We start from the raw sequence: 22,854 nt of genomic DNA on the forward strand, positions 1-22,854 counted from the left end.
AGGGCTATTCCAGTACAAGAGCTATAATAGACGCCACAGAGATCAGGTGCGAGGTGCCTAGCTCACTTGTGCTCCAGTCGCAAACTCATTCAAATCACAAATCAGCGAACACATTGAAGTCACTGATTGTCATTTCACCTGACGGAACCATCACCTTCTTGTCCAAGTTGTTTGCTGGGTCATTGTCCGACAAGGAGTTGGTTGAAAAAAGTGTATTTTTGAAGCTCGAGTTTGAACCCGGAGACTCAGTCATGGCTGATAAAGACTTCAAAATAGATGAACTTCTCAGCAAGATAGGTGTCACTTTGAATAGCCCACCATTTTTGCGCAGAGAATGTTTCACTGCAGAGGAAATAGCAGAGACCGAAGAGATTGCATGACTAAGGATTCATGTTGAAAGGCGCATACAGCGAATCAAGGCATTCCACATATTTGACAGACCGATACCTTTGACGATTACTCCCATTGTGAATGAAATATGGGGGATTTGTGCGTTCCTTACAAATTTGCAAAACCCACTTATTGCAAGCAGGCAAACTGTACAGTGTGTGATGAGTGGTGCGCGTTTGAATAGTGCGTGTTCAAAGTGCGTCTTTAAAAAGTGCACGGAGCAAAAAGAAAGAAGCAGCAAAGTGCTCGCGCGGTGCTGCATAAACGACGATGACGTTGAAGACGTCAAGTGCAAGGGCGCGAGGCACGAGGAGTCGACGTAAAAGTGACATGATGAAAAAGAAAGCCACGGAACATTTCGAGAGCCACTCACATGTCACCACCGAGGTCCAAAGGTATCCAATCAGGAGTGGACAAGTGTGCCCAAGCACAAGTGAATCGTGAGCAACAGAAGAGCAAGGGAGTTGGAAGAGGACGTGGCGAGCGGAAGGTTGTCACCGGACTGGGCGCTGAAGATGGGCAGTCGGGTTTCGGACCCGAGCCAAGAAGACTTCAACTGGCTAGGGCCTCCTGTCGTTGCGTTCCCGTGCAAGAGGACCGTAGCCATCCGGTCGTCAACTCCAGCCCAAGGCCTGCGGACTTCGGTGCCGACAGGCAAGCAGCAGCAGTTGGGCTACGGGCCCGAGCTGTGCGTCGAGCGTCTGACCATCTCTTCTCTGGTTTCTCAACTGGGCGCCCAACCACCACCGCTCTCTTGTCGTCACCAGTAAGCCTGCGTCAAGCCGTAGCCACCGCGTTCCTGTTTGTTAAATGTCGCCAAGCCTCAAGGACACGGGTGAGACTCGCCACCGTTATGGCCCACTCCGCCGCGCACGAACTATACTTTGTAGTATATGGTTTTGAACTTCAACTTTGTGTTCTTAGAGTGATTTACCGTGGGCAGTGAACTTTTTATTAAGTGTTTACTTGAGTGTTAGTATTGTAGTTATAGTTTATTAAAAGTTTCCTGTGTGGTGTTAAACTAACGGCTTTGTCCTTCGTAAAGCTCTTGGAGGCACAACCACCGAGAGGTAATCAAAAGCATAAAAAAACAACCTGCATCACACTGTGTCAGTAAAAGTTATTTTACATGCAAATTTGTACAAGCTGTCCAAATTATTCAGACATACAAAGCAATTGCTTGAGACATGTAGTCCATGAACATAAGGCAGAACAAGAAAAATGGTGGCTTTTTAATAAATGTATTCTCTTAAATGATATGTTGCCCTTGTAAAAATTTGATCAGAAAAATAGACACATTATAAGACATTCAAATGCTAAGTCTCACTGCATTGTAGATGTCGACACAACCAAAATGCACTAACGTACCATAAGAGTTCAACAAGATTACACAGCATACATCGGACACTTGCAAATTATCTCCTAATACCCTGCATCTTTTACATAAAAAATCCTACATAGATGAAAAAGCACGTAAACAGTGTGTTAGGTGATAATTAACAAAGTAAGCGATCATTTTTATTCAATTTCCTGAACATATTTTCAAACACACATGCTTGGTTAACAGTGTCGCTGAGTATGAATTTTATTTTAAGGAAAAAGCAATTCATCATTCCTTTCTACTGGTTAGTCACTAAGCGTGTCACTTTTCAAGCTGTTGCAACATTCATAACATAAGACAAGCATTCCAGCACATCTCAATATGTTTATTTACCATTGTGTTAAGTATAAGCTATTTTATTACACTGGCTTGACCCACCATGGCAGCTCAACATGCAACATGTTGCACTATTAATCTAAAGAAGGTGGACTAGATCTTGGGCCAAGGTGGCCACTTTGCCATGTGTGTCAAATGCAAGAACATCTGTGTACACATTTAGATGAATGTTAAAAAAACCCGAAGTAGTCAAATATGATCCAGAGTCCCCCACTACACCATGCTTCATTATCATATAGTTATAAATACATCCTGTACATAAAGACTCATACGTTATTATTATGAGACTTGAATACCTATATATTAGACATGGACGTAACATGAAGTTGGAAATAAGGCACCATTAATCCGCACGATCAGCCACCCTGCCTACCCCATTCATTTGAACTCTTTTGTGACAGACACTGGAGATAAAAGACAATCGCCTGTAAAGCGACAAGTTATTGTCGAATTCTCGACAGCAAACTTGCAAGTAACAGATATGTTTTTAACATGAAAGGCAGCACCATTAGCTGCTAAGCACGGTTTTACCCACCGTGGAAAGCAATGAAAAAAATGACATAAATGCACCATTAGCTGCTAAGCACGGTGTTACCCACTGTGGAAAGCAATGGAAAATGACACACATGCACTCACTGTTTATTATAACTTCGGCAAAAAGCGAAGTGGGTCAGTAAGTTATAAAACGTGGAGACCTTGCAAGGCAAATCCAGTGTAGAGAAGCACTTCAAGAATATCAAGGGAAGGAGGGTGACTGTGTGCAGGTGGTGCGAGGAAAAAGAATGACAGGAGTGCATGGGTTGAAGAAGAAGGTGATCACATTAATGTTATGTTATAAAAAACCAGGGGGCAAGGGTTCGGTAAAAAAGTGAGAAGACTGATAACGATAGGCACTTTTATCTTCTGTGCAATATGATTTACATTATTTGAAGGCACAAAAAGTTGGAAGGCTACTGCAAAAGGATGTTATAGACAAATTTGAAAAACATTGATGCAATATTAATTCCAACAGCTCCTTCAGAAGCTTTTGCTATTGATGAGCAAATCACTGACCCGCTTACTATGTATTTGAATGACATTTTTACGGTCGCAAATGTAAAAGCACCTGGGTATGTAAATACTGAAATGATTGCAGCTATGCCAAAAGAGCCGTTAGATAAAATAATTGAGCGGGTAACAACGGGGTGCTTAGCAGAAGTCCATGAAATTGCAAGAGCTGCTTTATAATTAGAATACATATTAGGACTTAGGTCATTATAACAAAGCGCTTCAATTATATAAAATGCTTTTAAGTGTATGCAAAGATATTCCAGGAGAAAACAAACAAGATATATCGGAACTATAAGGAGTCCCACTTGCGCTGCTCTCAATGAACAAGCACCACAGTGCGCAGCTGACGTTACACCTCACACAGCATTCCCTCAACGACGAATCTACCCTGCAAATGCAAGCAAAGCAGTAAGCGGCACATTTGCTGACATAAACAAGCCATCGTGCCTACTTCCAAGAAAATGTCACAATAAATAAGTAATGAAAAAAAGAAATGTCACGGGGGAGAAAAAGGATTAGTGTCTCTGTGTAGCAGTCCACCAAACAAACTGCATAGCATTAAAGCAAATGGTACATATTGAATTTTTGGAACAGGCTGTAGCTTTCTCTCATTTTTATTTTACTCATAGGGTGCGTAACTCTATATAACGGTCGATCAGCAAATGAAAATATGGTACCCTGCTTAAAGAAGGACCCTCATATAAGGAGCAAAAACTGCTCCCTGATACATGTCTCTTTGAAGGATGGTCAACTGTATTGTAAATTGCACTGCCTAACTTGTCTTGGTACATTGTCAAAGCACTTCTGACCTACAAAGCCCTACAAAAGCAATGCTTCTTTCTTTACTATGCCGCAGAAAATTACGAGTTGCTTGGTTGCAATGGATGATCTCTGCTTGCAAAATATGGCAATAATGTGCTGAAATAAAAATTCTTCAGTTGCACTTTGCATTGCTGCCAAGCTGCATCATCATACTTGATTCTCTCAACCACAAGAAACTGGGGAGAGTACACTACAAAATCTGCCCAGGAAAGCCCACAGATAGCCATTTGCCCAAGAAGCTGATAATAATACTCGTGCCGACGATCAAGCCTGAAAACATTGTCAGTACCCTTGTACAGGCACGATCCTTCAGTGGTTGGCTCATCCATGTCCTTCATCGAATATGGACACTTCACTTCAATGATGCCATGGGAGTTCTCTTGTGGGTCCCACACAATCCGGTCTGGTGAAGCGCCGAGCCATGGGCTTGTTGGACTTACAACCAGCCCGCAGTGAAAGGTCTGGACGTCGTGCAAAACAGTGCGAAGTGCCGCCTCGTATCGCCGTACTGCCTGTCGCTCATTGGAGATGCCATACCTAATGGTGGAGTAATGCGCACATTACATTGTGCCGCAAATTATATTTCGGCTTCTAGAAACACATCAATACACCAACAACAGCTGGAACATAAACGCATGCTGCAGATGCATTTGAAGATAGTGCAGTATAACTACTTTCTAAGTATGCTATCATTGTTTTTCTAAGGTAAACACAGTCTCAGGGGATTACGCTAGAAACGACATGAATATTATAGTCAAGGGGACAGTAAAAAGATGAAAAAACAGGAGATTATGCCATAGCATGGTCTCACGTTCATTTATTTGGTTCTTGTTGCTTTACGCTAGTAATTATGTTCCACTATGCTTGATACCAACTGGCCAAACTATCCACCTTAACAGTCCAGCATAAGCAAGATTTTATTTTAGAAAAAATGCATATGTATGCACACAAACTGCGAAAGTTTCAAAAAGATTTTGCCCCCCTCCTCTCTGGCTACATTTATTTGTGCACGGTTGTCACTGCACTCATTCACGTCACACAATATTCTGACTAAACAGCACGTCCCCTGAAACCAATTTACAGTCTGTAACATTCATAGTGCCACTGATATTGATACTTACTGTACAGCCCTCACCCGTGACAGGTCCTTGTCACTTGTCACGTTCTGCAGTCCTTTCGGTGTCCATTTCTCACGGGCAACAACAGTCCCAAAGTTGGAGGCAGTCAGGCGATACGTTCGGGCCTTCTTCCACTCAGTACTTTTGCTCTGCTGCCGGCTACTCTTTTCCAGGAGACGAGCATCTTGAATTGATTGGATCAATGTCTGTGAAAAAACGAAAAGAGAAAAGGTACAGGCAAAGCGCCTTGACCAACCAGGCTAACAGGTGGGCTATATTACTTTTACAAAACATGTTTGATCTAAAATTGCCTAAATGACAACTGAAATGCAACAACGTTAGGTAGCTCAAATTTTTTTTGCAGCAATCGTCTGCGGATGTTCGTCAATATTAACATCAGTAAGACACCATATTGCTAGTCAAAATGAGTCATGTTTGAGGTCTTTACTGCAACCAAACTCCAAACGCTACACCATGTAGCAGCACCATCACGATGTGTCTATGTGGCATGTGTCTGGATACATATGATGCAGGCTTGAGTAAGCTCAGCATTGGGCAAACTTGAAAGATTTCTTTATGTTTTCCAAGACAGTTACACACGTGTTGAGCCCAGTTGGTCTGATGGTTGACTTCGAACCCTCAAAACAAACTGATGAAAACTCAAAACAAAACAAAGCCATTCTAACATCAACCACCAAGTGGTACACATTGCAGAGAAAAAAGGTTAGGCCCAAAGACACAAACATACCATGACTTATGTGATATCTTGAAGGGATGCTAATCACTTTATAAAAAGTGTGCAAATTTTGCCGACAGTCAGACCACTGGTAACCTTCGCTTATTCAACACAGTCACATCGTGGAAATGACTATTGATCCTCCTAGCTTTACAGATATTGAAATTTGTTGCACTTTTAGTACTTCCAAGTGCTGCTTCAATATATTCTTTACTTACCTCAAATATGGCTCTTTCTTTATTTGGCAGGCTCACAGATGATGAAGCAAACACTATTGTTGAGGTAAATAGGTCAGGTTCAGGTGGTGTTGGGTGATGAGGATGTGCTGTCACAACCAGCTGAATGTCCGGGCTTAAATACGTTGTGAAGTGATGAGACAGTACAGTCTTTTGGCACCACAGCACACTTCCCACACAAGTTTCCCCAAACGTAGACGTTGCGGGCACTGCGTTCATGTTCCTGAGGTGTCTTGCAAATGGGGACGGTGCATGAGTTTCTAATGCCTCTCCAAATTTGAGAGCAGCCAGCTGTACTTCATGTGCAAATCTTGGTCTCTTGCGGGCTTCATAGAGCCTTGAAGGAGTGGGACGCTCAAGTCCACCAGGTCTCGGAGCCCTCCAGTCAAGTTCATCTACACCACACGCCGTTATTTTTTCTCCTCGTGGACGTCTCCACTGCTGTGGCAATTCAGTGCAAGAAAGCTCAGGTGGCGCTTCGTTATAGCCATTCTCCTTGAGCAGCAAAACCACCTTAAGTAGACCCAGAATGTGATGGCAGGCACCATTTTCTCTTACAGCACATTCACACGTGCAATCGTTAATGCTCCCATCATGGAAGAAAGTAGCGGACACTTTGTACGCATGAGCTGTCTTTTTTTGGCTCCTGTAGCAGAGTGCGCGCACACGAATAAGCGTGGAGTCACTGAAAAAAAAGAGGGTATTCATTATCATGGTATATGTAGTACTTGTTTCTGATGACATTTTCACATATCACTGTAGATAATAGAGAGTGCAATGATTGCAAACATAGGCAGGAACATAATAAGAGGGTGGGGGGGGGGATTCGCTCTTTGTAACATTTATTATTTTGCAAGCAGCACCTGAACGTTCATATACCACACATTAACTGACACTACAGAGAGCACTGTGAACATAACTTGCTGAAATAGTACAAGTGGGAAATGAATGTGTTTGTTGCTTTTCATGCAACAAGTGGATGCACCTCACACGGACCTAAAAAACACGTGGCTGGTTTGCAGCTTGTGCAAGAGCTTTTTTGTGAGTGCGTGCCTGTGTGTGTAGCCCGCACCAGAGGAGAAGGTAGGAGCACTGCCAAGCTGCCCTCCCTCCCCCTTGGGGGTCCCAGCGCACGGCCTATGTTGAGAAATACCAAACACTACTTCAGCAGAGCACTTGTTCACGCACAGGAACGCTAAAAAGAACCACAAACGGCAGATCGTGCGACCTAGGGCTAAATTCTCAGCGGATCACTTTCACGACACACGACTGATGCGTTCGGCCGTCACCGCGGTCCGGACACCGTGCCAACATGCTACTGCCAGCAACCTGGTCACTCGCCGACGCTGACGCCGACGCATCCGATGCTAATTTCGCGAAAGCGAAATTAGCCCCAGATACCAGCGCAGTTCACCGAAGAGTCGTTGCTCGCACCTGTGCCGAGCGATCTGTTCGATGCTAGCAAGTGCTCGCGAACACCGCGCGCACCAACATTCGTATTAGCATTTAGTGTCATCGTATACTTAGCTTGATACAGAACACTACCACGCGAGCGGCAGCTCAATGAAGTGACTTACCTATCTGTGTACGATGACGTTTCGATCGAGGCGGTTTGGACGTAGCTTTCCACAGCAAACTTGTGACTTCGTTCATCGTTGTGCTTCGCTAACCTTTTTGAGGCGCTGTAGGCTTCCACTTTTTCTTCCGTAAGAGTCTCCGGAATAACTGCGAGACTTTTGGACCACGACATCGCCACCAAAACAGTAAGCGAGACGCTGTAGTGTGGGCTCTCCGACACTGCCCATGCAACTGCCTGAAATGACGCCCTACTAATGGCGGACGGCAAAAAAATCAGTGTGGCCAGTCTGAATGAGCAAAATCTCCTATTCTGCTCTAATACAGCACTAATCCAGTTAATGTAGCGCTAATGTCGCTCTTGTGTAGGTCTTGGTGTAGTTCTAAATCCTGCGCTTAGTTAAGTACCAAAACCGTGAAACCTGAGGAAGTCCGTAGCACGGGCAACCCAGCGATTCTCTTAGCAATCGCGCGCTTACCACCGCCTCGGCATTGGCGCGCTTACCGATGCGGTAGCGCCCTCTCGTGCGCGGCGGGGGTATCAGCCGGATGTTTCAGAAACATTTCTCGCGATTTTAGGTATATTGTTCCGATTAATTTTTGGTTTTTTCTATAGTGTATGTGACTTTAGACTTTGTTAGTTTATTTTGCTTTGGTCATGAGCATTGCTAGCCTTCTTTCAGTCCTCTAGTGACCACGACGTCACTGTGCTACTTGGTACAATGGATAGAGAACAAGCCGGGTTATAATTCCTCTCAACGTCACGAAATAAGCCGTTGGCCTAATCTTCAAATAATAATAATACCTGGGGTTTAACGTTCCGAAAACCACGATATCATTATGAGGGACGCCGTAGTGGAGGGCTCCGGAAAATTCGACGACCTGGGCTTCTTTAGCGGGCACCTAAATATAAGTACACCGGCCTCACATTTTCGCCTCCATCGAAAATGCAGCCGCCGCGGCCGGGATTCGATCCCGCGACCTTCGGGTCAGCAGTCGAGCACCATAGCCACCAGACCACCGTGGCGGGGCTTACCTTCCAATAAAAGTGCAACTTATGAAAACTATAGTAATGAGGAAATGTATTGCGCTGGCTTCCTTGCAAAGACTGTCAGCTTGGGCAGGAAATTTGCCCATACAGGGACGTCATCTGAGTAAATTGCACATGATTTAGAGATATTCCCAAACGTTCTAAAAATCTTTAATTGAACAAATTACCTAAATTGATATTCAGTAAAGCTTTCGGGCACTTGCTTGTGTGCAGTGTCATAAGGACAGAGTAGAGGAAGCACGAAATATCCGAATCTAATATGAATATTCAAGAGCAACGCCCACCAACTGTCATTCACGTATACAATATTTTCATCTTAATGAATCAAAACTAAATACGAAGTTGAAGCGTAGTCCGTTATAGAGGATCGCGCTAGTTGGGAGTTCGGTAAAAAGCTAGACCCCTGTCACGCTTATATACAAAGACACCAGGGCATCTAACGATATTTACAATTAGATGTCCCAATAACTGTGAAGCTGGTATATTATATGTAAAAACTATACCGCCTATACACATGCCGCTGCGGCGATATAGCTGGAGCCCCTTGGCCATGACCCTGGAGTACGAGAAGGAGCGAATTCTATGCTAAAAAAGAGCGCCGTATTTGCGGCTAAACGTATTTGAAAAACTACATTTGCGAGACAGCCAGATGGAAAATTAACTTATCGGAGGCGACGTAGCGTACAGCGTGAGCTCTAGCTGGAGAATGACAGGGTCGGGCCACCTATCCCAGTTACCGCGAAACATCGCGTGCCTGGAGAGTAGAGGCAACCTTCGCGGCTGTTTACAAAATTTCTTACTTACGACCTCTTCTGATATAACAAAATTGGAGAGGTTACAGGAGTGCTAGCACTCCTGTAACCTCCCATGTGTTTTGTCAGTTGTAATGCATTAAGTGGACGAAGTAATGTCCACAAAAATATCAGCCGACCTGTCGTTTACCTCGCGCATTCGGACGAAAAGCTTCAGTGGTGATCGCCACGTTGTGCAGAAACTCCAAAGATATTCATACATTAAGTGGTGAAGCCGCTGTTACAATTTTTAACTACCATAGGTCGCATATATGTAGTTACATCTTATATGTTCCTATACGTCTCTATGAAGCGATGAGAAATTGTTGTACAGGCAATGTCGCTGGAGCCAGCGATATTCCCTAATCAATGATTTCTCATTGCTTGAAGCATTCGTCGTCCTCTGAACTTTTGTGTTGTTTGGTTGTGTCAGTGCATGATATTCTGCTTACAGTAAAGGGGTGCTGATCTCCCACGACAGTATTGAGGATTATTCTTGAACTGAGTCCAGCGGAATCCCAAAAGCTAAGTGAATGTGGCACTTGTCAGCTCAATTGAAGGTGAATTGTATGCTTCAAAGCTACTTCATCACAATTGTCCCAATATCTTTAGAAAATGTAGTTACGGTGCGCAAGTGAACAGCCAAGGGTATGGCATAAGTGCCCGACCATGGTCTCTCTGAGTATAAATCAGGAATGCAAAACGAGCAGAGTGTGTCATATAACCACTAAGTGCGGCTACATTACGTCACCGCACTGATACGTGAGCATAATAGCATTACACATGTTTATTTGAAGATATCTGCAAACCTAATCGAATAGCAATTTATGGAATTGCTTCAATTACAATTTTTTAGAAAGTTTGGAAATATGTTTAGGTCATTCAAAATTACTCTGATGACGTCCCTGTATGGCCAAATTTCTTGCCCAGGCTGACAGTCTTTTCTAGGAAGCCAGCGTAATACAATTCCTTATTACTATCATTTGCATAAGTTTCATCTTTATTTGAAGGTTAAGCAACTGGTTATTTCGTGAAGCTGAACGGAATCATCCCACCGTATAGGTAAGCGCACTTTCACGAAGACAAAAGGAAGAAGAATGAGACGCGACACCCGCAATATATAAAAAATCCGACAGATCCCACGCACTGTGGGAATCGATGCAATGCCAAGCAGCCAGCAAAGAGCTGCATACATCCCCTTGCTTGACTTTGAGCCAAGTGAAATCATTCATGTCATGACATCTAGTTCACCATATATCGCATGTTTGCCATGCACGCATGCATCCACACTCTGGTATATGCCATGCTAATGAGACGTATATTCTGGTATGTACAATGCATGACCTGTCATTTATGTTCATCACGCACTCGTGTCATGCCATACCAGTTTTAGTAAATATCCAGTTAACAAAACGACCGGAAGTGCACCATGACAGTGTAATATATCATACCGTACATGACATGCATAAAATGATTCGAATGTTAGGACCTGTCATTTATGTTCATCATACAGGCACATCGCGCAATATCAATTTTGGTGTATATCAAACGAGCGAAATCGCCGCGAGCGCACCATGAGTATGGCATGTAAATTACGCCATACATGACATGCATATCATGGTTTTCATATTACCACCTGTCACTTATATACATCATACAGTCGCGTCGCGCAATACAAATTTTGGTGTATATCAATCTAGCGAAACGGCCGCGATCGGACAATGAGTGTGCCATGTAAATCATACCGTAAATCATATGCATATCATGATTTTCAAGATCCTACCTGGCATTTATGGTTGTCATACACTCGCGTCGCGCAATACCAATTTTGGTGTATATCAAGCTAGCGAAACGGCCGCGAATGCACCATGAGCAAATCATGTCGTACATGACTTGCATGTGATGATTTTCATGTTACTACCTCTCATTTATGTTCGTCATACAGTCGCGTCGCGCAATACCAGTTTTGGTGTATATCAAGCTAGCGATACGGCCGCGAATGCACCATGAGCAAACCATGTCGTACATGACTTGCATGTCATGATTTTCATGTTACCACCTCTGGTTTACGTTCGTCGTACAGTCGCGTCGCGCAATACCAATTTTGGTGTACGTCAAGCAAGCGAAGCGGCCGCTCATTCACCATGAGCGGGGCATGTAAATCATGACATACATGACATGCATGTCATGGTTTTCATGTTACCACCTGTTATTCATGTTCTTCATACAGTCACATCGCGCAATACCAATTTTGGTGTATATCAATCTAGCGAAACGGCCGCGAGTGCGCCATGAGCGTGACATGTAAATCATCTCGTGCGTGACATGCCTGCCATAATTTTCATGTTACCACGTGTCAGTTATGTTCGTCATGCAGAAATGCCTCGTCATACCAGTTTTCGTATATATCCATTCATTTAAACGGCCGCGAGCGGCCCGAGATCTCATGTAAATCATGCTGCACATGACATGCGTGTCATGATTTGCACGTAGGAGCTGTTATTATGTTCGTCATGAACTCTTGTCACACCATACCAATTTTGTTATTTTATTTTATTTATTTTTTTATTTTATTTACAAAATACTGCAGGCCATGTGGCCCATGCAGGAGGGGCAGGGTACAACATAAATACACGTACAATGCACAATTTAGTATCATAAACAAGTCAGGTAAAGATAAAAACAACTCTAAAATAAAAAATAATTAGGAAATAGTGAGGAAGTTATTCTGTATTGATTCAGTCGAGTCGAGATGATCAAAAGGTATCAGGTTCCATTCTTCTATGGTGCGGGGAAAAAAGAATATTTAAAGAGTTTAGATCTGGCAACATAAGGGGAGAGTGTGAGGGAATGGGAATGACGGGTTTTCCTAGTCTCAGAAAGGGTTGTGTAAGGACTGGGATCTATAAAAAATTTACGATTTAACAAAGAATGGAGGAACTTCAGTCGGGATATTTTACGCCTCATTTGAAGTGTGTGAAAACCGTTAGAACGTATAAGATCAGTTACAGAATCCTCGCGGCTGTATTTAGAAAAAATGAATCGCATGGCTTTTCTCTGTATTCTTTCAAGAGTATTAATATTGGTTTTGGTGAAAGGATCCCAAATAATGCAGGCGTATTCCAATTTGGGTCTGATAAAAGTGGTATAGGCTAAAGTTTTCACGTCAGGGGATGCATGTTTAAGCTTGTGGCGAAGTAGACATAATTTTCTGAAAGCTGAAGAGGCGGTGTTAGAAATGTGGGTGCTCCAGTTGAGGTTGTTAGTAATGGTAACTCCAAGATATTTGTACTCGTTAACTTCAATCAAAGGGTCTTGGCCAATGGAGTATGAAAACTTCAGGGGTACTGTTTTTTTAGTTAAACGCAGGAGCACAGACTTAGAAGAGTTTAGTTTCATGCCCCATTTATTGCTCCACTTAAAAATACTGTTTAAGGCTGCACTAAGCAAGAATTGGTCTTCAACTGTATTAATTTCGTTAAAAATAACGCAGTCGTCTGCGAAAAGACGAATATTTACTGGGGCTTGTATGACATCTACTATGTCGTTGCAATAAATAAGGAATAATAGCGGGCCAAGTACACTTCCCTGAGGGACGCCAGAGGTTACCGAGAAAGAATCAGATTGCTGTCCGTCTATCACAACACGCTGTTTTCGATGCATTAAATAAGCAGATATCCATGATAGGATGAAGCCAGGAAAACCAAGGAACTGTAATTTGCAGATTAATTTGTCATGAGGAACTACATCAAAAGCCTTTTGAAAATCTAGAAATATAACGTCCATTTGGCCACCTCTGTCAAGAACAGAAGCGAAAGAATGTATGACCGTACTCAATTGGGTGATTGTCGAAAGACCCTTTCTGAAGCCATGTTGAAAGGGAGTTAGAATGTCATGCTCATTTAAGAAGTTATTAATGTAGTCCGCAACGATATGCTCAATTATTTTGCAAGAAGATGATAAAATAGAAATCGGACGGTAATTTAAGACTGAAGATGGGTCGCCCTTTTTAAAGATCGGTACAATGCGTGCAATTTTCCAATCAGGTGGAAGTATCGCGGATTCTAGAGAGGCCTGAAAGGTTACGACGAGAAATTTACTTAGTGGTGCAGCGTAACGCCGGAGGAAGGAGTTTGGAATGCTATCAGGACCGACGGAAGATTTCGTCTTCAATCGTAGAAGCATGTTAAGCACACCTTGTTGAGAAATATTGATATCCGAAGAGCAGGACCGTGAAATTTGAAAGGAAGGCTGAGTAGGCGGGGAGAAGACACTGTGAAAGTGGGCATTTAAAAGGTTAGCAATGCTTTTGGGGTCGGTTATTGCAGTACCGTCGTGGGTAATGCTCGTTATCGATTTGTTTTGCTCCTTAATAAAGTTCCAAAACATCTGTGGATCTTCCCTTATAAAATTAGTTAAAGTGTTGCTGAAGTTGCTGAAATAAAACTCCTTTGCTTCTGTGATAGATTCTGACAGAGCCATACGAACATTGGTTAAATTAACGGCAGCAGCTCCTTTTTTTCGTAATCGTTTGGCTTTACGTTTTAACTGAATGGTACGCCTGTTCATCAAAGGTGTGTGTTTAGTTGGCTTTACACGTTTGTTCGGTATGAACTGATCAATGCAGAATAAGCACATGACTTTAAACTTGGTCCAAAGCTCGTGGACGTCACTCGCGCGAAATTCACAAAAGCAAGATTCAAGATATTCTGTTATACTGATATCGTCAGCCCGTGCAAAATCTTTCACAATCACAGGTGGATGCGTGTCAGGCGTATGTTTAACATTCAGCGAAAAGTATACAGCAACAATATCATGGTCAGATAGGCCAGGCTCGACAGATACATGGTAATTAGAAAAGGAATGATCAAGAAAGACGAGATCAAGGAGCGAGCCGAGACCGGTTCCATGTCTAGTAGGCTCGCGAACTACTTGTATAAGATTGTGGCCAAGCATATCAAAAAGAACGTTGGTGTCACGTACAGAACCGGCACCCTATTTAATACGGTCCCAATCAATGCCTGGTAGGTTGAAATCACCAACCACCAGAAGTTTACTTTTATTGAATTGTGAAATGTGGTCACTAATTTTTAATAAATAATCAGGGGCTGAGTCAGGTGGCCTGTAAACGGCACATAAAACGAAGACATGACCATAAATGTTTAGTTTAACACAGAGGCTTTCAGTATCCTTCGATTGGATCAACGAAATTACCTGAACAGACGACTTCGCAACAATGGCCACACCACCACCCCTAGAAGTTCCATCTCGTCGAATTATTTTGTAGCCGGGTGGGATTAAGTCCTTGTCGCTAACTTCACCGTGTAGCCAGGTTTCCGTTAAAACCACAACATGTGGGGAGTGCGACAAAAGAACCGATTCCAATTGATTAGTTTTATTCACTATACTGCGTGCGTTAATGTTCAGTAATCTAACAAGCCTTTCCTTGGCTTGTCAAGTAGAATGTACATTGGCACGAGAACCAGAAGTTATCTCACGTTGGTTAGTTCTTTCATTCCAGATGAATACATCATTATCAATCCTTAGCTTATCGTGCTGAAGTGAAACTTTCTTTCCGAGCGACTTATCATGCTTCGCACTTTCCCATAATAGCTTACGTTTCTTCAAAGTGACTTGGGAATAGTCATTCTGAACAAAAATGTTTGATCCCTTCAGCTTTGAAACATTCTTAAATATCGCTACTTTCTCGTTATAATCCTGTAGAAATATTATTACTGGTCTTTTAGATCCAGTCCTTCCAAGTCTGTGAATACGGCCAATAGAGATTTTTTTTTTATTCGCGTGAGTTTGCCCTGCGGCATCAATAGACGTTACACAAAATGGTGCAGCTGTGTTTCCTACATGAAGTCCAGGAGGGACCTATGGTTCGGACCGTATATCCATAGCTGCAGATCCGGTGGCCTGGTGTGCTGAAGTCCTGCACGCCGCAGATGGCGTCGACGAGCCGCTTGTAGCCCAGGGCATGTCCATAAGAGGTGGTTCAGGTCTGCGTCCCGCACCGGCGCAGGACAAAACGGGCAGCTTGAAGTTGCGTCGGTGTAGCCCCACTTAGCGCGGATTGAAGGTGTCACAGCCACGCTCACGCGAACTCTTCGGAGCGATACCTCCTCTTGACGAGTAAGTCCACTCGGGAGGTCATGACCACGCGGAGGTATGAGAGCTCGCGTGGTGCGCCGAAGATTTTCTTTGTGAATGTCCACAGTGTCAGAGATGCACTTAACACCTAGCCTATTTTCGAGTGTTTCAGTAATAACTTTACGCTTCAGATCACTTTCTGTCTCGTTTGGCTATCCCAGGATACCATGAATAACTACGTTCGAGCGCCTACTTCTGTCTTCGATATCGATGAGTTTGCTAGCGTGATTTTTCACAGACTCCTGGAACGACCGGAACGACCGCAAGAGCCCCAAGGCCGTTGAATGTAAATCATGGTGTTCATGACATGCATGTCATGATTTTCATGTTACGACCTGTCATTTATGTTCGTAATACGGTCATGTTATCCCATACCGATTTTGGTATACATCCGATTAACGAAACGGCCAGGAGCGCACAAAGTCGTAGGCGGCTAGATAGATAGATAGATATGCTCAAAGTCGCAGAAGTTCGTTAAGAAATGCTTCGCATTTAATATATAAAATGAAGTATTATTTCTGGAGTTAAACTTTTCCCGAACGAGACAGTCGTCTAGCTACACTGGTCGTACGATAAACATTTTTTATCATAAGGAAAGAAATGAAAAAAAAATGTCATAGAATCTCCAGGAATCGTCTACTATCCCTTCAGCAATTTTTGGCTTGGCTGTTACTTCGCATTTCCTTGCTATTTTCCTGGCTGGGTGCGTTCCAGACAGACCAGCACCAGTCCCTGGTGTAGATACCGACGTTCACGCAGCCGCAGATACTGGCGCAGAACCACCACCATCATGGCACCCTGTCGGCGCCCCTCATATCGACGGGCGGCAGTATGGTGTCCTCTGCGCCCGCTGCCAACATCGTCACCCACCATCCCGTCATGACCACCATGACGGTGTTTCATGCGGCGCCGCCGCAACATCTCCCCGTGTCTGTCTCGGCGCCCGTGACGTCGGCGACGATACACCACCAGCCACAGGCGCCTACTACAAGGCGCCACCAGACTGACCCGAAGGTCGCGGGATCGAATCCTGGCCTCGGCGGCTGCATTTTCGATGGAGGCGAAAATAATTGAGGCCCGTGTACTTAGATTTAGGTGCACGTTAAAGAACCCCAGGTAGTCGAAATTTCCGGAGCCCTCCACTACGGCGTCTCTCATAATCATATCGTGGTTTTGGGACGTTAAACCCCAGATATTATTATTATTATTAAGGCGCCACCAGACGCGGAGAAGCCCGCGAAAGCGCCCACGGTAGACCTGGCCGAGTAGCTGAAGGAGCATGGAATCATGCCGGAGTCTACGCCCCCGCCATCCCCTACGTTCAATCGAGAAAACATCATATCACTCGAGGTTTCCGTCGCACCCGCACCAGTCACAGAGAGTGTGCAGTTTGTGGTGAGCAAGGCTTCGCAGACTGCGGCAGTGTCTCCCCAGCAGCGCATACAGGTTTTGCTGGCGCACGACGACAGCGTCGTACTGCACCCTCACGGCAGCACCATGTCCTCCGTGACTGCGCCGGCACCCTCCCCGGTACTGGTGGCCACGACGGTCACGCCTTCGTCGACGAGCGCGCCCGGTGCGACCGCTCTTTCGCGGACCCACTCGGCCCTCCTGGAGCGTCTCTCCGCAGCGCCGCCCGTCAGCGGAACGGCTCGCAGAATCCACGCGGTTTCTCGATCCGTCCTCTGCGCCACTCTCAGCCCCGACCCCCCAAAAAAATTCAGCACCCGTTCGCCATTACGCCATCTCGACGAGGACTGCCGAACGGACACATTTTGACTGGGACTCTGTCTATACGGTGGGGGGCCCTATCGCGTGCTGGCGGGCCGAGGCACCGACGACGACGAAGTCAGCGCAGGCGCGTGCAAGGCGAGCGCGTGGGCCCTGGAATAAAAAAGTTGGTTTTCGTACGTCAATGTAGCAGCATCGTTCTTCTTCTACCTCTCCGCTACAAGATCATAAAGACTATGGCAACATAATGCAAAATAAAATAACGAGAGGGAATAAACAAGGTGATACAACAAGGCGGTTCAACAGGTTCAGCTGACTTATATCGATGTGATTAAAATAGCCTTACACAACTAAAACATACCCTAAAGGCTATAAGTATGCACTTGTAACCCGGACAAGTTCCAGTGCTGATATGCGACTAATGAAGTAACAATAGCATAAAATGCATGTTCTTCACAACGCACACTGTCACTTAGCGGATGTCTGTCACATCATATGGCCATGATTATGTTTCATCACATGGTCATTATGATAAGGCGATTATTTCACATGTTAACGTGCACAAATTCACATCGAGACGGAGGATCAAAACGAGCATATCAAGCATGAAAACAGAATAAACAGAAAACAAATTTGGCCTCAGTATACATTTCATCACATGTCAGCGTGATAATAGCGGCCTTTTTTGCTTTAGTGGATACTCCTTGAAAGCACTGTGCTTCATTTATGCTTTATCTCAAGGAAGGAATTGATGTCGTACAAACATCTTTTTCAAGGCGCACTCGCGCATCGATTGGCTGGCCGTGCGAAGCGTATGTGCTATGTTCACAGGAGTTTCTAAACACGCATCACACATCGTCACTATGTGTGATGAGTGTCACTATGTGAGCTTAATGACAACCTAAGGAAGTATGGTCCGGATGGAGGTAGCATTAAGGAGGATTGTAGCCCTTAGAACGCCCAATTAGGCTAGTTTGCGTTTGTAGTGTACCACACGCAACCACCGTTTTCTGTATAATTTCACGTAGGCGTGAGGTGACACAATGGTGACGCAAACACATGAACTGCTCAAGCAACGCGACGTGAAGGGGATATGAAATGCAAAGAAACGTGCAATTAAGTAACATTTTGTTTTTATATTTCTAAATGTAACAATAAAAAAATAAAGCCAAAGTGAAGCGTTTAAAAGTCGTGAAGCAGACGATACTGTCTGCAATTCGGCGCCATTTTTGAAGATGAGTGACAAAGCAGTACTAACTGTTCTAGGCTCTAAGCGTGCAATTAAGAAGCGCGCAATTAAATAACACTTTGTTTCTGTAAATATGAATAAAAAATAAAAATAAAATGAAAGTGGAACGACGTGTAGTTTCTAGCGTCATGAAACAGACGATATCGTCTGCAAGGAGCGCCGTATTTGTAGAAGGACGATGACCGGGCTAGCCAGCACCGACAGCGTTATGTCGTGCGGCAGAGCGTCGAACCAATGCTCGACTTTATCACCGAGCACCCCCCAGGTTGGGAGGGCGGCATCAGGCATGCGGCCTGAGGTTCGGCGCGAGCTGTGGGAGGCGCTGTCGAACCAACTCAACCACATGGGCCCCAGCAGCAGGCCGCCGCAGGAGTGGCGCCGGGTATGGCAAAGATGGCAGCAGTGCGAGCCCGGGGCGCGGAGTCGGCAGCGGTAAACAGGTAAGCGTCCGTTTCACACATGTGGTCTTGACGCTTTAGCTATGCACACGCTTATTGCAGGTGAACAGGAGGGCTGTACGATTGGAGGGCGCACGCTTCGGATTATTGTAGTTATATTATTGTAGTTGTGGGCGTCGACTCCGTGTTGGGCCGTGGCGGCTCTTCCATTCCGAGGCCACCGGCGTCCAAGGTGCATTCCTGCTGCTGGCCTTAATGTAGAGGTAATTTGAAGCAATGCACCAAGTAGCCCAACAAAAGGATTCTACTATTAATAACGCCTCCAATGCTCAAAAGTATATTCTTGAACTGGCGTGGTCTTAAGATGGTGCTATATATTTTGCTAACGATGCGTACGTACCACTGTCACACACGAAGAAGTAAATGAAAGTTACGCTTCATGTAAATATGCAGAAGCACATGCAATAAGAGCTACGTTTTAGGACGTCACGTAGTGGCCGATCAATTAATTATTAAATATATGGTCAAGGCTAACCTCGATCCATAGAAGTGATGCAGCCCCGCAGAGAGTGATGATGGAAGGCACTTCTTTATTGCTTACAGCATACATATAAGAAGTGTATAATGACGACAGATAAACAAAAGAAATTGTAGAATATCTTGCAGCACTATGAAGTACGCAAACAGCATGCAAAGAGATGTATTTTTTCTAGATCATCATGTTTAAAAATTGGCTGACACAGTATTAGTGGCATCCTTCGCTGTTGTTGGCAGCAGACAATGTTGAGACACTAATATAAATTATGAAACAGCTTGGCAACTTCTCATTATCACAAGGGTGAAGCATCACATGGTTGTTCAAGAGCTATGAAAAAAAAAAAACAAGGCGATTTCTGAAAAAAAAAAGACACATGGAAAATCTTTACAGATGATGAATGGGCTCGCATCACATTCTGAAATGCACACATTACTGTTGCGCGTAAAATTTTATAGCGGACAAAAACAACCAGGACAAAAAGAGGTGACATGGACTCGGTGCTGTGTCCGTGTACCCCTCTTCTGAACTATTTCCTTTTGTGCAATACAAAAGTTTACATACATTAAACAGGCCCAAGCTTATATGCTCTTGCACGTATGTGATTACTACATGAACAGTCCTTTCGTACCGGACATGTGAGACTTGTGCCATTCCTTAAGCATTGCACAGGCTAGAAGCCTGGCAATGCCCTTTGTGCACGTCACTCACTAATGATATGCCAAAAGTTGTACTACATGTACATTTTGTCCAATCATGCAACACACACATAAGGTTGTTGTCATTTGTACTGTCTTCTATCAGAGTGGGTCGCCACCTGGAAGGGCTGCGCTTCAGGAAGAGCCACCGGAAACTCTGGAGGGCCCTCCATCCCATCTGGTAGACCACGACTATAATGGGGCAGCGCAACCTGGTTTGCGATGTAGGACAATAAACAACACTGTCATAAGAATATAGAAAACCTTGTAGCATATGGCAGCACAAAAAACAGACCAAATGACTCATGGCCAAAGTACAGAACATTTGTAAGCAGCGCAAAAATTACGGACAAAAGAAAACATTCATAGCATTCGTTTTTGTGTTCTCTCTTGCCTGTGTAACTGTACCACTGTTAAAGAATGATGCATATTCTAAGCCGTTCTCAGTTTCTCTGCACTTTATTTCATTAGTAATGGACTGCAGTGGCAATGATGATAAATGAAAGGAAACAATGCATGTGCTACATCTGTCTCTATTGGAATAAGCATTGTTGGATGGGGATTTGTCAGTACGTTCGGGAAGAGCACACATACATTAAGAAGAGAAGAGTGGGACATGTGAGCATTTGTCATCATATGGTGGCCGTGCAGCGACCAGCAGCAGCAAGCACTTAGTACAGTTTAATTTTCCCTTTACTGCATGATTTGTGAACTTTAAACGACAACAAATCATATCATTTACGCTACCCTTGAGTTGCAATGGTTCTCAGAGAAATTTGGCACACCGCTACACCTTACTGTTCACAACAGTGCTTCTCTTTATTAACATTAATTAGGCAGGAGAAATGGGAAATGCAATAACAAAAATTCAAATGTTTGTGTGATCTTTCACCCCGACAACATTGCAGAGTGAACCAAATTTTTCATGTAGCATTTATGATGAGGTACTGCGTTCTTTGAAGTGTGTAAACATCCCAAGCCTCAGTTAACACAAGTTCTTTTACAAGCTTGTTTGCATTTTATGTACTAGTTAATAAACATTAAGTGAACGAATATCCTCAGATATGAAACAATAAAGGCAAGAATAGAATGTTACAATAGCATATAAAAAAAGCCTAAACTTAGAATAGAGTACATTTGGATTAATAAGAAAACATTACAACCACTGCTGCAAACATCAGGCAAGAAACAGGTTATTGCTGTCAGGTTGTGACACTAATTCCCCACAGAAATTTCTGTGATAGTTCTAGTGACAACATTTGCATAACATACCTGAAACGAGACAAGATGCTGAAGTGCATAAAAGACTGCTTAATTTAAGCAATGTATCACATCAATGTTCAAGGGTTGTGTTGATTGCATTATCACTCACAGCCAAGACCCATGCTGGCCGTACAACGAGAAGCACTCTGGGTGATGTCATTGTTGCATGCCTCTTTCGCTTTTTCATATAGCCATAACAGTTGAGGAAAAAATTACGCTGTTAGTCACTCAGCCTGCCAAAGTGCCACGAAATCAACGTTCTGTCAACTCAAAGCTGCATTAAAAACGAACAGAAATTAACCAACAGCATAGTGTCAGGCATTCTTTGAACAGAATGTCAAAGCTAAAAGAAATTATGAGGGTGCCGAGGGGCACGTCCTTGTTGACAGTGCCCAGGTCGCCCGCCATTAAAGCTGGCCTTGCCTAAGACTAGGAAGAGACAATATAAGTAAGGCAAATTAAAACAACAAGCTATAAGTGTGCTCTGATATGTTGAGCTAAGTATGTCAGGTATTGAATTTTTTAACCAGAAGGTATCACGTATTGTACGCAGCTATGAAACCAAGGCCAGCGAGGCACCCACCGCCACTGCACCCTGGCCGCCAAACGCAAGTGCGGCGAATGAACGCAACCACGGCTGAACTGGCGAAAGACCAGAGGCGCCTGCTGGCGCTGCAAGAGCAGATGCTGCTGCAAAATGCCCAGCAATGGGAGGCCGTCCGGCAGCATTTCTCCGCGGTTATGAATTAACTAGTTATTTCCTCGTTTATTGTGCAAAAGGCCGTGTATTAGAAATTCAAGCAGCCCATGAAACATGCTCAAAGACGTGCATTTTTATGCCTGCCAAACAGCACAGCTTCAAAGCCAACATTAGTGTAAAATACCGTCGCAGCAACCACGAAATTTCACTGAAAATTTTGTTGAGCTAGATATGCGTGCATCTCGAGTCGAGGCCGTGAAAACCACAATGGTGGTAAAAGAAAAACCTCGAGAACGGGCTATGGTGGCTATGGAATTAAATAAAGCTCGTCAAGTTTAAAGCAGTAAACTATGGGGTGCACCAGTGCTTACTAATCATCACTTAGATAATTATTTGTGTTTGAAGAATCATTATTGAAAAGTTAAGTAGCTTTTCCCGTGGTTCCAACGCCATCTACAAGTTTCACTTCCATCTGTTAGTGGTCATTGCTACTGAAGATGTCTTGGCGTGAATGAAAAAAAAAAATACTTTCGTTAATATTTTCGAATGCAGACAGATATGTTCGGCAAGTAGAGAAGCAGTTTTAAGCAGTTAAATGCCATTGGACAGATGTTTGCTGAACTGATAATTAAAAAAAA

The 22,854-nt window shown here is 43.9% G+C and overlaps 2 protein-coding genes across 2 annotated transcripts in view; one reads left to right on the plus strand and one right to left on the minus strand.

Annotated features, from left to right (window-relative positions):
- The window catches only part of LOC119400160 (uncharacterized), a 46,396-nt gene extending 45,236 nt beyond the window's left edge, over positions 1 to 1,160 (plus strand). Inside the window, exon 5 of the mRNA XM_049418836.1 lies at positions 842 to 1,160. Within this exon, the coding sequence (XP_049274793.1) occupies positions 842 to 1,160 (319 nt within the window). The remainder of the gene's footprint in view (positions 1 to 841) is intronic.
- A 2,857-nt stretch (positions 1,161 to 4,017) lies between these two features.
- LOC119385854 (uncharacterized) overlaps positions 4,018 to 22,854 on the minus strand; it is a 102,781-nt gene continuing 83,944 nt past the window's right edge. Inside the window, exons 3-4 of the mRNA XM_049418862.1 lie at positions 5,101 to 5,303; positions 4,018 to 4,516 (exon numbers count right to left, since the gene is read on the minus strand). Of these exons, the coding sequence (XP_049274819.1) occupies positions 4,018 to 4,516; positions 5,101 to 5,303 (702 nt within the window). The remainder of the gene's footprint in view (positions 4,517 to 5,100; positions 5,304 to 22,854) is intronic.

The sequence above is a fragment of the Rhipicephalus sanguineus genome, chromosome 1 (genome assembly GCF_013339695.2).
Source record: "Rhipicephalus sanguineus isolate Rsan-2018 chromosome 1, BIME_Rsan_1.4, whole genome shotgun sequence".
Lineage (NCBI taxonomy): Eukaryota > Metazoa > Arthropoda > Arachnida > Ixodida > Ixodidae > Rhipicephalus > Rhipicephalus sanguineus.